Raw genomic sequence first — 12,457 nt, forward strand, 5'->3', positions numbered from 1 at the left:
TCCCCGTGTCCGCGTGGGTTTCCTCCGGGTGCTCCGGTTTCCCCCACAGTCCAAAGACATGCAGGTTAGGTTAACTGGTGACTCTAAATTGAGCGTAGGTGTGAATGTGAGTGTGAATGGTTGTCTGTGTCTATGTGTCAGCCCTGTGATGACCTGGCGACTTGTCCAGGGTGTACCCCGCCTTTCACCCGTAGTCAGCTGGGATAGGCTCCAGCTCGCCTGCGACCCTGTAGAACAGGATAAAGCGGCTACAGATAATGAGATGAGAAGCACATTGAAATGCCTCGATGTAAGAAATGCGCTGTACAAATAAAACTGCCTTGCCTTGCCTTGCCCTCTGCAGGAAATAGCTGTGATAGAATTGGGCGTTTAAAATAGCGTTCAATTCTGAAATTTTTTCGAACTGTGCCATTTTTACAGCCATCTTGATTTTATAACGTGATGTCACACAAGGCAGGGCTTTCAGAAATTTCCAGCCGATGATTACATTTTCAACAAAAATGTTGAAAAAACGTAATTACCGTCGTTGCTATACGGGGTGCATGGCAGTGTCGTTGAGTTTCCATGGAAACAGCCATCTATTTTCCAACCTAAAATGGCTTCCTGTTACTACTGTGGATTGATGCTGTAGCTCCATTGTTACTGTTCCACAGAATACAAATAAGAAATTTCACAAATAAAGCACACATTCACCTCCAAATACCCAACTAAATAACTTTATTTATTTATTTTCATTCATTCATGCTTTTTATTATTTTAATTCATACATCGACACACAATAATGAAGCACTTTCCCAAAATATACCTCTGCAAATATTAGATTTTTTTTTATGTGTATAAAATAAAGCAGCGTTTGTTCCATCATTCGCTCACCGTAACGTGACTAAACCCCCCCCCCACACACATGGCGGCTCAGAGTGACGTGATTACACCACACGTTCATACACGGCCCCAGTTCCATCTTCCAATTCTCATTTCCTTAAATGGAGACAGACACGCCCACTATCATCTGCAGTAAGTTTGAGTTAGTTGTATATTCTTTGTTCTAATGTCATATGCTAATATGTTTTCACTTTACCTTATATGGACTTCCCCCATTGTCACCAACTAAAAATAAATAAATATAATGTACTATTCGATCCTTTGCTGTTTCGAAATGGATCTGTATTTTCTTATCGGTTCGCCGTCACGAGTTTCTTCTCTTCGTTTTCTTCTCCTCCTCCTTCCCTTGCTGCCGTGTCCTTTCCCGCCCCCTCTCTGTTTCCTGTTTCTTCTGCAGGTTCCTTGGGTTGCCCTGGATTGTCTTCTCCTGCTGCCTCGTTTTCCACTGCTGCCTCCAATTCTGCTACTGCCTCTGCATCTGCTTCCTCCTTTGCTGCTGCCTCTTCCTTGACTGCTGCCTTTTCCTTTTCTCCTGCTGCCTCATCCTCTGCCTCTTCCTTGACTGCTGCCTCTTCCTTTTCTGCTGCTGCCATGTCTTCTGCTGCTTCCTTTTCCTTTCCTGATGCTGCCTCTTCCTTTTCTGCTGCTGCCTCTTCCTTTTCTGCCGCTGCCTCTTCCTTTTCTCCTACTGTCTCTTCCTTTTCTGCCACTTCCTTTTCTGGTGCTGTCTTTTCCTTTCCTGCCGCTGCCTCTTCCTTTTCTGCTGCTGCCGCTTCCTTTTCTCCTGCTGCCGCTTCCTTTTCTCCTGCTGCCGCTTCCTTTTCTACTGCTGCCTCTTCCTTTTCTGCTGCTGCCGCTTCCTTTTCTCCTGCTGCCTCTTCCTTTTCTGCCGCTGCCTTTTCCTTTCCTGCTACTGCCTCTTCCTTTCCTGGTGCTGCCTCTTCCTTTTCTCCTGCTGCCTCTTCCTTTCCTGGTGCTGCCTCTTCCTCTTGTGCTGATGCCAGCTCCTCTCCAGCTGCTGCCTCTTCCCCTCCCACTGCTTTGTCCTCACTGTTGTCCGCCTGTGAGCAAGTGAATGTCATTGATCACACCTCAAACTTTACGAGGATTCACCAGTTGATCAGTGTGAAAAGTTTTCTCGTCATGTTTCTTGATGAAAGTTTAATGCTGCTGGAGAAGTATGTTCGTGTAGTACTGTATGTTCCAATGTTCTAGTGTCCTAATCAGGTCATTAGTACGGAAGTGCACTAATGTACCGTATTGTGGGACTGCATTAATGTAGCATGGAAGTATACTGGTGTAGTATGGAAGTGTACTGGTGTAGTATGGAAGTGTACTGGTGTAGTATGGAAGTGTGCTGGTGTAGTATGGAAGTGTGCTGGTATAGTATAGAAGTGTACTGGTGTAGTATGGAAGTGTACTTCCAAACAAAACACTTTTGGATCCTTTAATATATAAGTGTGGAAGTGTACTGGTGTAGTATGGAAGTGTGCTGGTATAGTATGGAAGTGTGCTGGTATAGTATAGAAGTGTACTGGTGTAGTATGGAAGTGTACTTCCAAACAAAACACTTTTGGATCCTTTAATATATAAGTGTGGAAGTGTACTGGTGTAGTATGGAAGTGTGCTGGTATAGTATGGAAGTGTACTGGTGTAGTATGGAAGTGTGCTGGTATAGTATAGAAGTGTACTGGTGTAGTATGGAAGTGTACTTCCAAACAAACACTTTTGGATCCTTTAATATATAAGTGTGGAAGTGTACTGGTGTAGTATGGAAGTGTGCTGGTATAGTATGGAAGTGTACTGGTGTAGTATGGAAGTGTACTTCCAAACAAAACACTTTTAGATCCTTTAATATATAAGTGTGGAAGTGTACTGGTGTAGTATGGAAGTGTGCTTCCAAACAAAACACTTTTAGATCCTTTAATGAGTGTGGAAGTGTACTGGTGCAGTATGGAAGTGCACTGGTGCAGTATGGAAGTGTACTGGTGTAGTATGGAAGTGTGCTGGTATAGTATGGAAGTGTACTGGTGTAGTACGGAAGTGTACTGGTATAGTACAGAAGTGTACTGGTGTAGTATGGAAGTGCACTGGTGTAGTATGGAAGTGTACTGGTGTAGTATGGGAGTGTGCTTCCAAACAAAACACTTTTAAACCCTTTAATATATAAGTGTGGAAGTGTACTGGTGTAGTATGGAAGTGTGCTGGTATAGTATGGAAGTGTACTGGTGTAGTATGGAAGTGTACTGGTATAGTACAGAAGTGTACTGGTGTAGTATGGAAGTGTACTGGTGCAGTATGGAAGTGTACTGGTATAGTGTGGAAGTGTACTGGTGTAGTATGGAAGTGTACTGGTGTAGTATGGAAGTGTGCTGGTATAGTATAGAAGTGTACTGGTGAAGTATGGAAGTGTACTGGTGTAGTATGGAAGTGTGCTTGTGTGGTATGGAAGTGTACTGGTGTAGTATGGAAGTGTGCTTCCAAACAAAACACTTTTAGATCCTTTAATATATAAGTGTGGAAGTGTACTGGTGTAGTATGGAAGTGTGCTGTTATAGTATGGAAGTGTACTGGTGTAGTATGGAAGTGTACTGGTATAGTACAGAAGTGTACTGGTGTAGTATGGAAGTGTACTGGTGCAGTATGGAAGTGTACTGGTGCAGTATGGAAGTGTACTGGTGTAGTGTGGAAGTGTACTGGTGTAGTGTGGAAGTGTACTGGTGTAGTATGGAAGTGTACTGGTGTAGTATGGAAGTGTGCTGGTATAGTATAGAAGTGTACTGGTGAAGTATGGAAGTGTATTGGTGTAGCGTGGAAGTGTACTGGTGCAGCATGCAAGTGTAAAGGTGTAGTGTGGAAGTGTACTGGTGTAGCATGGAAGTGTACTGGTGTAGCATGGAAGTGTACTGGTACAGAATAGAAGTGTACTGGTGCAGCATGGAAGTGTATTGGTGTAGCATGGAAGTGTACTGGTGCAGCATGTAAGTGTAAAGGTGTAGTGTGGAAGTGTACTGGTGTAGCATGGAAGTGTACTGGTGTAGCATGGAATTGTACTGGTGCAGTGAGGAAGTGTACTGGTGCAGTATGGAAGTGTACTGGTGCAGTATGGAAGTGTACTGGCATAGTATTGAAGTGTACTGGTGTAATATTGAAGTGTACTGGTGCAGTATGGAAGTGTACTGGCATAGTATTGAAGTGTACTGGTGTAATATTGAAGTGTACTGTTGCTACATGGAAGTGTACTGGTGCAGTACGGAAGTGTACTGGTGTAGCATGGAACTGTATTGGTGAAGTGCAGAAGTGTACTGGTGTAGCATGGAATTGTACTGGTGCAGTGAGGAAGTGTACTGGTGTAGTGTGGAAGTGTACTGGTGTAGTATGGAAGTGTACTGGTGTAGTATGGAAGTGTGCTGGTATAGTATGGAAGTGTGCTTCCAAACAAAACGCTTTTAGATCCTTTAATATATAAGTGTGGAAGTGTACTGGTGTAGTATGGAAATGTACTGGTGTAGTATGGAAGTATGCTTCCAGACAAAACACTTTTAGATCCTTTAATATATAAGTGTGGAAGTGTACTGGTGTAGTATGGAAATGTACTGGTGCAGTATGGAAGTGTACTGGTGCAGTATGGAAGTGTACTGGTGTAGTATGGAAGTGTACTGGTGTGGTATGGAAGTGTACTGGTGTAGTATGGAAGTGTGCTGGTGTAGTATAAAAGTGTACTGGTGTAGTATGGAAGTGTGCATGTATAGTATAGAAGTGTACTGGTGTACTATGGAAGTGTACTGGTGTAGTATGGAAGTGTACTGGTGCAGTATGGAAGTGTACTGGTGTAGTATGGAAGTGTGCTGGTATAGTATAGAAGTGTACTGGTGTAGTATGGAAGTGTACTGGTGTAGTATGGAAGTGTACTGGTGCAGTATGGAAGTGTACTGGTGTAGCATGGAAGTGTGCTGGTATAGTATAGAAGTGTACTGGTGTAGTATGGAAGTGTGCTGGTATAGTATAGAAGTGTACTGGTGTAGTATGGAAGTGTACTGGTGTAGTATGGAAGTGTACTGGTGTAGCATGGAAGTGTGCTGGTATAGTATAGAAGTGTACTGGTGCAGCATGGAAGTGTACTGGTGTAGTGTGGAAGTGTACTGGTGTAGCGTGGAAGTGTACTGGTGTAGTATTGAAGTGTACTGGTGCAGCATGTAAGTGTACTGGTGTACTGTGGAAGTGTACTGGTGTAGCGTGGAAGTGTACTGGTGTAGTATTGAAGTGTACTGGTGCAGCATGTAAGTGTACTGGTGTACTGTGGAAGTGTACTGGTGTAGCGTGGAAGTGTACTGGTACAGAATAGAAGTGTACTGGTGCAGCATGGAAGTGTATTGGTGTAGCGTGGAAGTGTACTGGTGCAGCATGTAAGTGTAAAGGTGTAGTGTGGAAGTGTACTGGTGTAGCATGGAAGTGTACTGGTGTAGCATGGAATTGTACTGGTGCAGTGAGGAAGTGTACTGGTGCAGTATGGAAGTGTACTGGTGCAGTATGGAAGTGTACTGGTGCAGTATGGAAGTGTACTGGCATAGTATTGAAGTGTACTGGTGTAATATTGAAGTGTACTGGTGCAGTATGGAAGTGTACTGGCATAGTATTGAAGTGTACTGGTGTCATATTGAAGTGTACTGTTGCTACATGGAAGTGTACTGGTGCAGTACGGAAGTGTACTGGTGTAGCATGGAACTGTATTGGTGAAGTGCAGAAGTGTACTGGTGTAGCATGGAATTGTACTGGTGCAGTGAGGAAGTGTACTGGTGTAGCATGGAATTGTACTGGTGCAGTGAGGAAGTGTACTGGTGCAGTATGGAAGTGTACTGCTGCTACATGGAAGTGTACTGGTGCAGTATGGAAGTATACTGGTGTAGCATGGAACTGTACTGGTGTAGTGTGGAAGTGTACTGGTGTTGCATGGAAGTGTACTGGTGCAGCATGTAAGTGTACCAGTGTAGTGTGGAAGTGTACTGGTGTAGCATGGAAGTGTACTGGTATAGAGATCTTGCAGTCACGTGACCGGAAAGTACACAACCGTCATCTTGTCGGTTAAAAACACCACTGAATACTGCTGCACTCGTGTACAGAATGGACCAATTTCAACCGACGGACTACACGGCTCATTTTTCTAATGAACAGATAACTAGATATATGTCTAAAATAAACCATCTACAGATTTGTGACCCTTATGGCTTACCGGACGGAGTTTTCACGACCGGATTTTGAACTGTCAGCGGAATACCCGGACGTGGAAATTACCTCATTAACTTTCCCTTGCTGTTCAGTGGTGAAGCACTGCGTGCCTATAAATCTCTGGACAGTTTTCTTTACAGAAATTCAGGATTTGTCAGCGACTCAGATGTGGCATCTTGTAAACAAGAATCCTCATTGGATGGGTATGTCACTTAAGTATTGAGTATAGCACTGACCAGCCGATAATAGAATAGAATAAGGTAATTCCAAATCGTCCGTGTTGTTTACATGGATCTGGCGTTGGAGAGGTAGAGGCTTGGCAGCGGAGATTTGAGTAGCTGTTTTCTGAGCTTAGTCAACAGGCCGGCTCTGCAGCCTCGCTTTTGCTTCCGCTCCCGGCACCGCCTCCTTCGCTTTGCTTCCGATAACAATCCACGGAGACCCCGCTGGTCTCGCTATCTCGTCCGGAATGTTTTTTTTTCTCGTCGGGAATGTTGTGCATGCGATGGAAATCGCTACAAACCGTCATTTTCTGCTGGAAACCAATGTCCAGTAAGTCCATACGGTTGTAGTGGATATTGAAGTCCGGTACAGACGAACAACACACAAAAATACACACAAAAAACATAAAAAACGTGCACAGGTAGGGAGAGCTTGTAGCCGCAGCCGTTGTAGTAGAATTGTATATAGTAGGGTTTTCCAGAAGAAAAGGTAGAAGCAGAAGTAGAAGTAGAAGGCGGAATATGGCGTTTGACCGACAAGATGGCGTCTGTCACAATCTGGATCGGCTGTGACGTCACATGCAAGTGCTCCATAGCATGGAAGTGTACTGTTGTAGTGTGGAACTGTACTGGTGCAGTGTGGAAGTGTACTGGTGTAGCATGGAAGTGTACTGGTGTAGCATGGAAGTGTACTGGTGTAGTGTGGAAGTGTACTGGTGTAGTGTGGAAGTGTACTGGTGTAGCATTGAAGTGTACTGGCATAGTATGGAAGTGTACTGGTGCTACATGGAAGTGTACTAGTGTAGTACTGAAGTGTGCTTCAGTACTAGTGTAGTGTAGTACTAGTGTAGTACTGAAGTGTGCTTCAGTGCTAGTGTAGTGTAGTACTAGTGTAGTACTGAAGTGTGCTTCAGTACTAGTGTAGTGTAGTACTAGTGTAGTGTAGCACTAGTGTAGTACTGAAGTGTGTAGTCTGGAAGAGTAATAGTGTATTGTGGAAAAGCACTCGTGTAGTGTGGAAATATACTGGTGTAGTGTGGAAGGACACTGGTGGACTGTGGAAGGGTGAATGGTGTACTGTGGAAGTATACTGGAGTAGTGTGTAAGGGTGAATGGTGTAGTGTGTAAGGGTGAATGGTGTCATGTGGAAGTGTGCTGGAGTAGTTTGGAAGGGTGATGAAGTAGTATGGAAGGGTGAATGGTGTAGTGTGGAAGTGTGCTGGAAGAGTGTGGAAGGGTGAATGGTGGAGTGTGGAAGAGTGCTAGAGTAGTGTGGAAGGGTGAATGGTGTAGTGTGGAAGGGTGAATGGTGTAGTGTGGAAGAATGGATGTTGTGTAGTGTGGAAGGGTGAATGGTGTAGTGTGGAAGGGTGAATGGTGTGTAGTGTGGAAGGGTGAATGGTGTGTGGTGTGGAAGCGTGAATGGTGTGCAGTGTGGAAGGTTGAATGGTGTGTGGTGTGGAAGGGTGAATGGTGTAGTGTTGAAGGGTGAATGGTGTGTAGTGTGGAAGGGTGAAGGGCGTGTAGTGTGGAAGGGTGAATGGTATGTAGTGTGGAAGGGTGAATGGTGTGTAGTGTGGAAGGGTGAATGGTGTGTAGTGTGGAAGGGTGAATGGTGTGTAGTGTGGAAGGGTGAATGGTGTAGTGTGGAAGGGTGAATGGTGTAGTGTGGAAGGATGAATGGTGTGCAGTGTGGAAGGGTGAATGGTGTAGTGTTGAAGGGTGAATGGTGTGTAGTGTGGAAGGGTGAATGGTGTAGTGTGGAAGGGTGAATGGTGTGTAGTGTGGAAGGGTGAATGGTGTGTAGTGTGGAAGGGTGAATGGTGTAGTGTGGAAGGGTGAATGGTGTGTAGTGTGGAAGGGTGAATGGTGTAGTGTGGAAGGGTGAATGGTGTGTAGTGTGGAAGGGTGAATGGTGTGTAGTGTGGAAGGGTGAATGGTGTAGTGTGGAAGGGTGAATGGTGTGTAGTGTGGAAGGGTGAATGGTGTAGTGTGGAAGGGTGAATGGTGTAGTGTGGAAGGATGAATGGTGTGCAGTGTGGAAGGGTGAATGGTGTAGTGTTGAAGGGTGAATGGTGTGCAGTGTGGAAGGATGAATGGTGTGCAGTGTGGAAGGGTGAATGGTGTGTAGTGTGGAAGGATGAATGGTGTGTGGTGTGGAAGGGTGAATGGTGTAGTGTTGAAGGGTGAATGGTGTGTAGTGTGGAAGGGTGAAGGGCGTGTAGTGTGGAAGGGTGAATGGTGTAGTGTGGAAGGGTGAATGGTGTGTAGTGTGGAAGGGTGAATGGTGTAGTGTTGAAGGGTGAATGGTGTGTAGTGTGGAAGGGTGAAGGGCGTGTAGTGTGGAAGGGTGAATGGTATGTAGTGTGGAAGGGTGAATGGTGTGTAGTGTGGAAGGGTGAATGGTGTGTAGTGTGGAAGGGTGAATGGTGTAGTGTGGAAGGGTGAATGGTGTGTAGTGTGGAAGGGTGAATGGTGTGTAGTGTGGAAGGGTGAATGGTGTGTAGTGTGGAAGGGTGAATGGTGTAGTGTGGAAGGGTGAATGGTGTGTAGTGTGGAAGGGTGAATGGTATGTAGTGTGGAAGGGTGAATGGTGTGTAGTGTGGAAGGGTGAATGGTGTGTAGTGTGGAAGGGTGAATGGTGTGTAGTGTGGAAGGGTGAATGGTGTAGTGTGGAAGGGTGAATGGTGTGTAGTGTGGAAGGGTGAATGGTGTGTAGTGTTGAAGGGTGAATGGTGTGTAGTGTGGAAGGGTGAATGGTGTGTAGTGTGGAAGGGTGAATGGTGTGTAGTGTTGAAGGGTGAATGGTGTGTAGTGTGGAAGGGTGAATGGCGTGTAGTGTGGAAGGGTGAATGGTATGTAGTGTGGAAGGGTGAATGGTGTGTAGTGTGGAAGGGTGAATGGTGTGTAGTGTGGAAGGGTGAATAGTGTGTAGTGTGGAAGGGTGAATGGTGTGTAGTGTGGAAGGGTGAATGGTGTAGTGTGGAAGGGTGAATGTTGTAGTGTGGAAGGGTGAATGGTGTGTAGTGTGGAAGGGTGAATGGTGTGTAGTGTGGAAGGGTGAAGTGTGTAGTGTGGAAGGGTGAATGGTGTAGTGTGGAAGGGTGAATGGTGTAGTGTGGAAGGGTGAATGGTGTGTAGTGTGGAAGGGTGAATGGTGTGTAGTGTGGAAGGGTGAATGGTGTAGTGTGGAAGGGTGAATGGTGTGTAGTGTGGAAGGGTGAATGGTGTGTAGTGTGGAAGGGTGAATGGTGTAGTGTGGAAGTGTGCTGGAAGAGTGTGGAAGGGTGAATGGTGTAGTGTGGAAGGGTGAATGGTGTAGTGTGGAAGGGTGAATGGTGTGTAGTGTGGAAGGGTGAATGGTGTGTAGTGTGGAAGGGTGAAGTGTGTAGTGTGGAAGGGTGAAGTGTGTAGTGTGGAAGGGTGAATGGTGTAGTGTGGAAGGGTGAATGGTGTAGTGTGGAAGGGTGAATGGTGTGTAGTGTGGAAGGGTGAATGGTGTGTAGTGTGGAAGGGTGAATGGTGTAGTGTGGAAGGGTGAATGGTGTGTAGTGTGGAAGCGTAAATGGTATAGTGTGGAAGGGTGAATGGTGTGTAGTGTGGAAGGGTGAATGGTGTAGTGTGGAAGGGTTAAGTGTGTAGTGTGGAAGGGTGAATGGTGTGTAGTGTGGAAGGGTTAAGTGTGTAGTGTGGAAGGGTGAATGGTGTGTAGTGTGGAAGGGTGAATGGTGTAGTGTGGAAAGGTGAATGGTGTGTAGTGTGGAAGGGTGAATGGTGTGTAGTGTGGAAAGGTGAATGGTATAGTGTGGAAGGGTGAATGGTGTAGTGTGGAAGGGTGAATGGTGTGTAGTGTGGAAGGGTGAATGGTGTGTAGTGTGGAAGGGTGAATGGTGTAGTGTGGAAGGGTGAATGGTGTGTAGTGTGGAAGGATGAATGGTGTGTAGTGTGGAAGGGTGAATGGTGTGTAGTGTGGAAGGATGAATGGTGTGTAGTGTGGAAGGGTGAATGGTGTGTAGTGTGGAAGGGTGAAGTGTGTAGTGTGGAAGGGTGAAGTGTGTAGTGTGGAAGGGTGAATGGTGTAGTGTGGAAGGGTGAATGGTGTAGTGTGGAAGGGTGAATGGTGTGTAGTGTGGAAGGGTGAATGGTGTGTAGTGTGGAAGGGTGAATGGTGTAGTGTGGAAGGGTGAATGGTGTGTAGTGTGGAAGCGTAAATGGTATAGTGTGGAAGGGTGAATGGTGTGTAGTGTGGAAGGGTGAATGGTGTAGTGTGGAAGGGTTAAGTGTGTAGTGTGGAAGGGTGAATGGTGTGTAGTGTGGAAGGGTTAAGTGTGTAGTGTGGAAGGGTGAATGGTGTGTAGTGTGGAAGGGTGAATGGTGTAGTGTGGAAAGGTGAATGGTGTGTAGTGTGGAAGGGTGAATGGTGTGTAGTGTGGAAGGGTGAAGTGTGTAGTGTGGAAGGGTGAATGGTGTAGTGTGGAAGGGTGAATGGTGTGTAGTGTGGAAGGGTGAATGGTGTGTAGTGTGGAAGGGTGAATGGTGTAGTGTGGAAGGGTGAATGGTGTGTAGTGTGGAAGGATGAATGGTGTGTAGTGTGGAAGGGTGAATGGTGTGTAGTGTGGAAGGATGAATGGTGTGTAGTGTGGAAGGGTGAATGGTGTGTAGTGTGGAAGGGTGAATGTTGTGTAGTGTGGAAGGGTGAATGGTGTGTAGTGTGGAAGGGTGAATGGTGTGTAGTGTGGAAGGGTGAATGGTGTAGTGTGGAAGGATGAATGGTGTGTAGTGTGGAAGGGTGAATGGTGTGTAGTGTGGAAGGGTGAATGGTGTGTAGTGTGGAAGGGTGAATGGTGTGTAGTGTGGAAGGGTGAAGTGTGTAGTGTGGAAGGGTGAATGGTGTGTAGTGTGGAAGGGTTAAGTGTGTAGTGTGGAAGGGTGAATGGTGTGTAGTGTGGAAGGGTGAATGGTGTGTAGTGTGGAAGGGTGAAGTGTGTAGTGTGGAAGGGTGAATGGTGTGTAGTGTGGAAGGGTGAATGGTGTGTAGTGTGGAAGGGTGAATGGTGTGTAGTGTGGAAGGGTGAATGGTCTGTAGTGTGGAAGGGTGAATGGTGTGTAGTGTGGAAGGGTGAATGGTGTGTGGTATGAAAGTGTGTACTGCTCACAGCCAATCGAAACACACTGGCCTGGACTTTGAGGAAACACACGAGGTTTATTTTGTGTTGTCAGTTGTGTCGTGAGCTCGGACCTGCTCTGCTGATGAAGTCTTGTCTTCTGCAGGCTTTTCTTCACCCTCCATGTCCTCGCCGTTGGGTTTGGGATCTGCGTTGTCTGTGAAGGAACAGAATAAAAAAAGAGAAAAAGGAACGGATGGAGTGTAAAACACCACGAGGAGAAGAGACTCTGTGTGTCATATCAGTGTCGAAAAATCTACACCACAGTACTGCTGAATTCTGGACTCTGATTGGTCAGAAGGTGTTGAGTGATTTGAAGTGGATTAAAAACGTCACGGTCGATCTGGTGAGGTTTTCCAGAAGGGGTCTCTAGTGCTAGGAATGTTAAGTCTGAAAGGATAGAAGTGTTTTGTTTGTAGATTTATAAAGAGTTAATGCTTTCCTGTCACAAACTGTTCTGTGCAGAGTTTCCCAAAAGCATCGTAGCGCAAACATCATCGTTAACTGGTCAAGCGAGCAGCACAATGAACTCTCTCCGAGTTAAGATGCTCTTAGTGTTCAGAGGCTTTTGGGAAACCCACCACTGATCTGCAGGAACTCCAACTCCCAGAATTCCTTGCTTTAAGCCACACCCCTTCACCTGCTTGCTAATAAATCTTACCTGGGAGGCTGTTAGCTCTGTTTGGTGGTTAGTTTTTCCATCGAGGTTGTTAGTTGTTTTCAGTTTTTCGTCCTTTACTCTATTGAGTTGATTTAGTTTATTATCTGGTTTGTTTATTTTTAATGATTTTTTTTCAGTTTGTTTATATCCACTTTGTTTTTGATCTAGTTTTCTTTCTCCCTTATTTTTTTTAGTCCCTTCTTACTGGAATAACGCACGGCGAAAAGAGCTGAAGTGAAATCATGGCGGTACGTGAACACTGGATCATTTGGACGTATGAAATTATTGTGTTGGTGAGATCC

The 12,457-nt window shown here is 45.6% G+C and overlaps 1 protein-coding gene across 1 annotated transcript in view; it reads right to left on the reverse strand.

Annotated features, from left to right (window-relative positions):
* Positions 1 to 700: 700 nt before the first annotated feature.
* Positions 701 to 12,457, reverse strand: part of LOC132885843 (doublecortin domain-containing protein 2-like) — a 42,001-nt gene continuing 30,244 nt past the window's right edge. The window contains exons 8-9 of the mRNA XM_060920360.1: positions 11,569 to 11,651; positions 701 to 1,943 (exon numbers count right to left, since the gene is read on the reverse strand). Coding sequence (XP_060776343.1) covers positions 1,173 to 1,943; positions 11,569 to 11,651 — 854 coding nt within the window. The 3' untranslated portion in view covers positions 701 to 1,172. The remainder of the gene's footprint in view (positions 1,944 to 11,568; positions 11,652 to 12,457) is intronic.

This window comes from Neoarius graeffei, chromosome 5 (assembly GCF_027579695.1).
Source record: "Neoarius graeffei isolate fNeoGra1 chromosome 5, fNeoGra1.pri, whole genome shotgun sequence".
In the NCBI taxonomy this organism is placed as follows: Eukaryota; Metazoa; Chordata; class Actinopteri; order Siluriformes; family Ariidae; genus Neoarius; species Neoarius graeffei.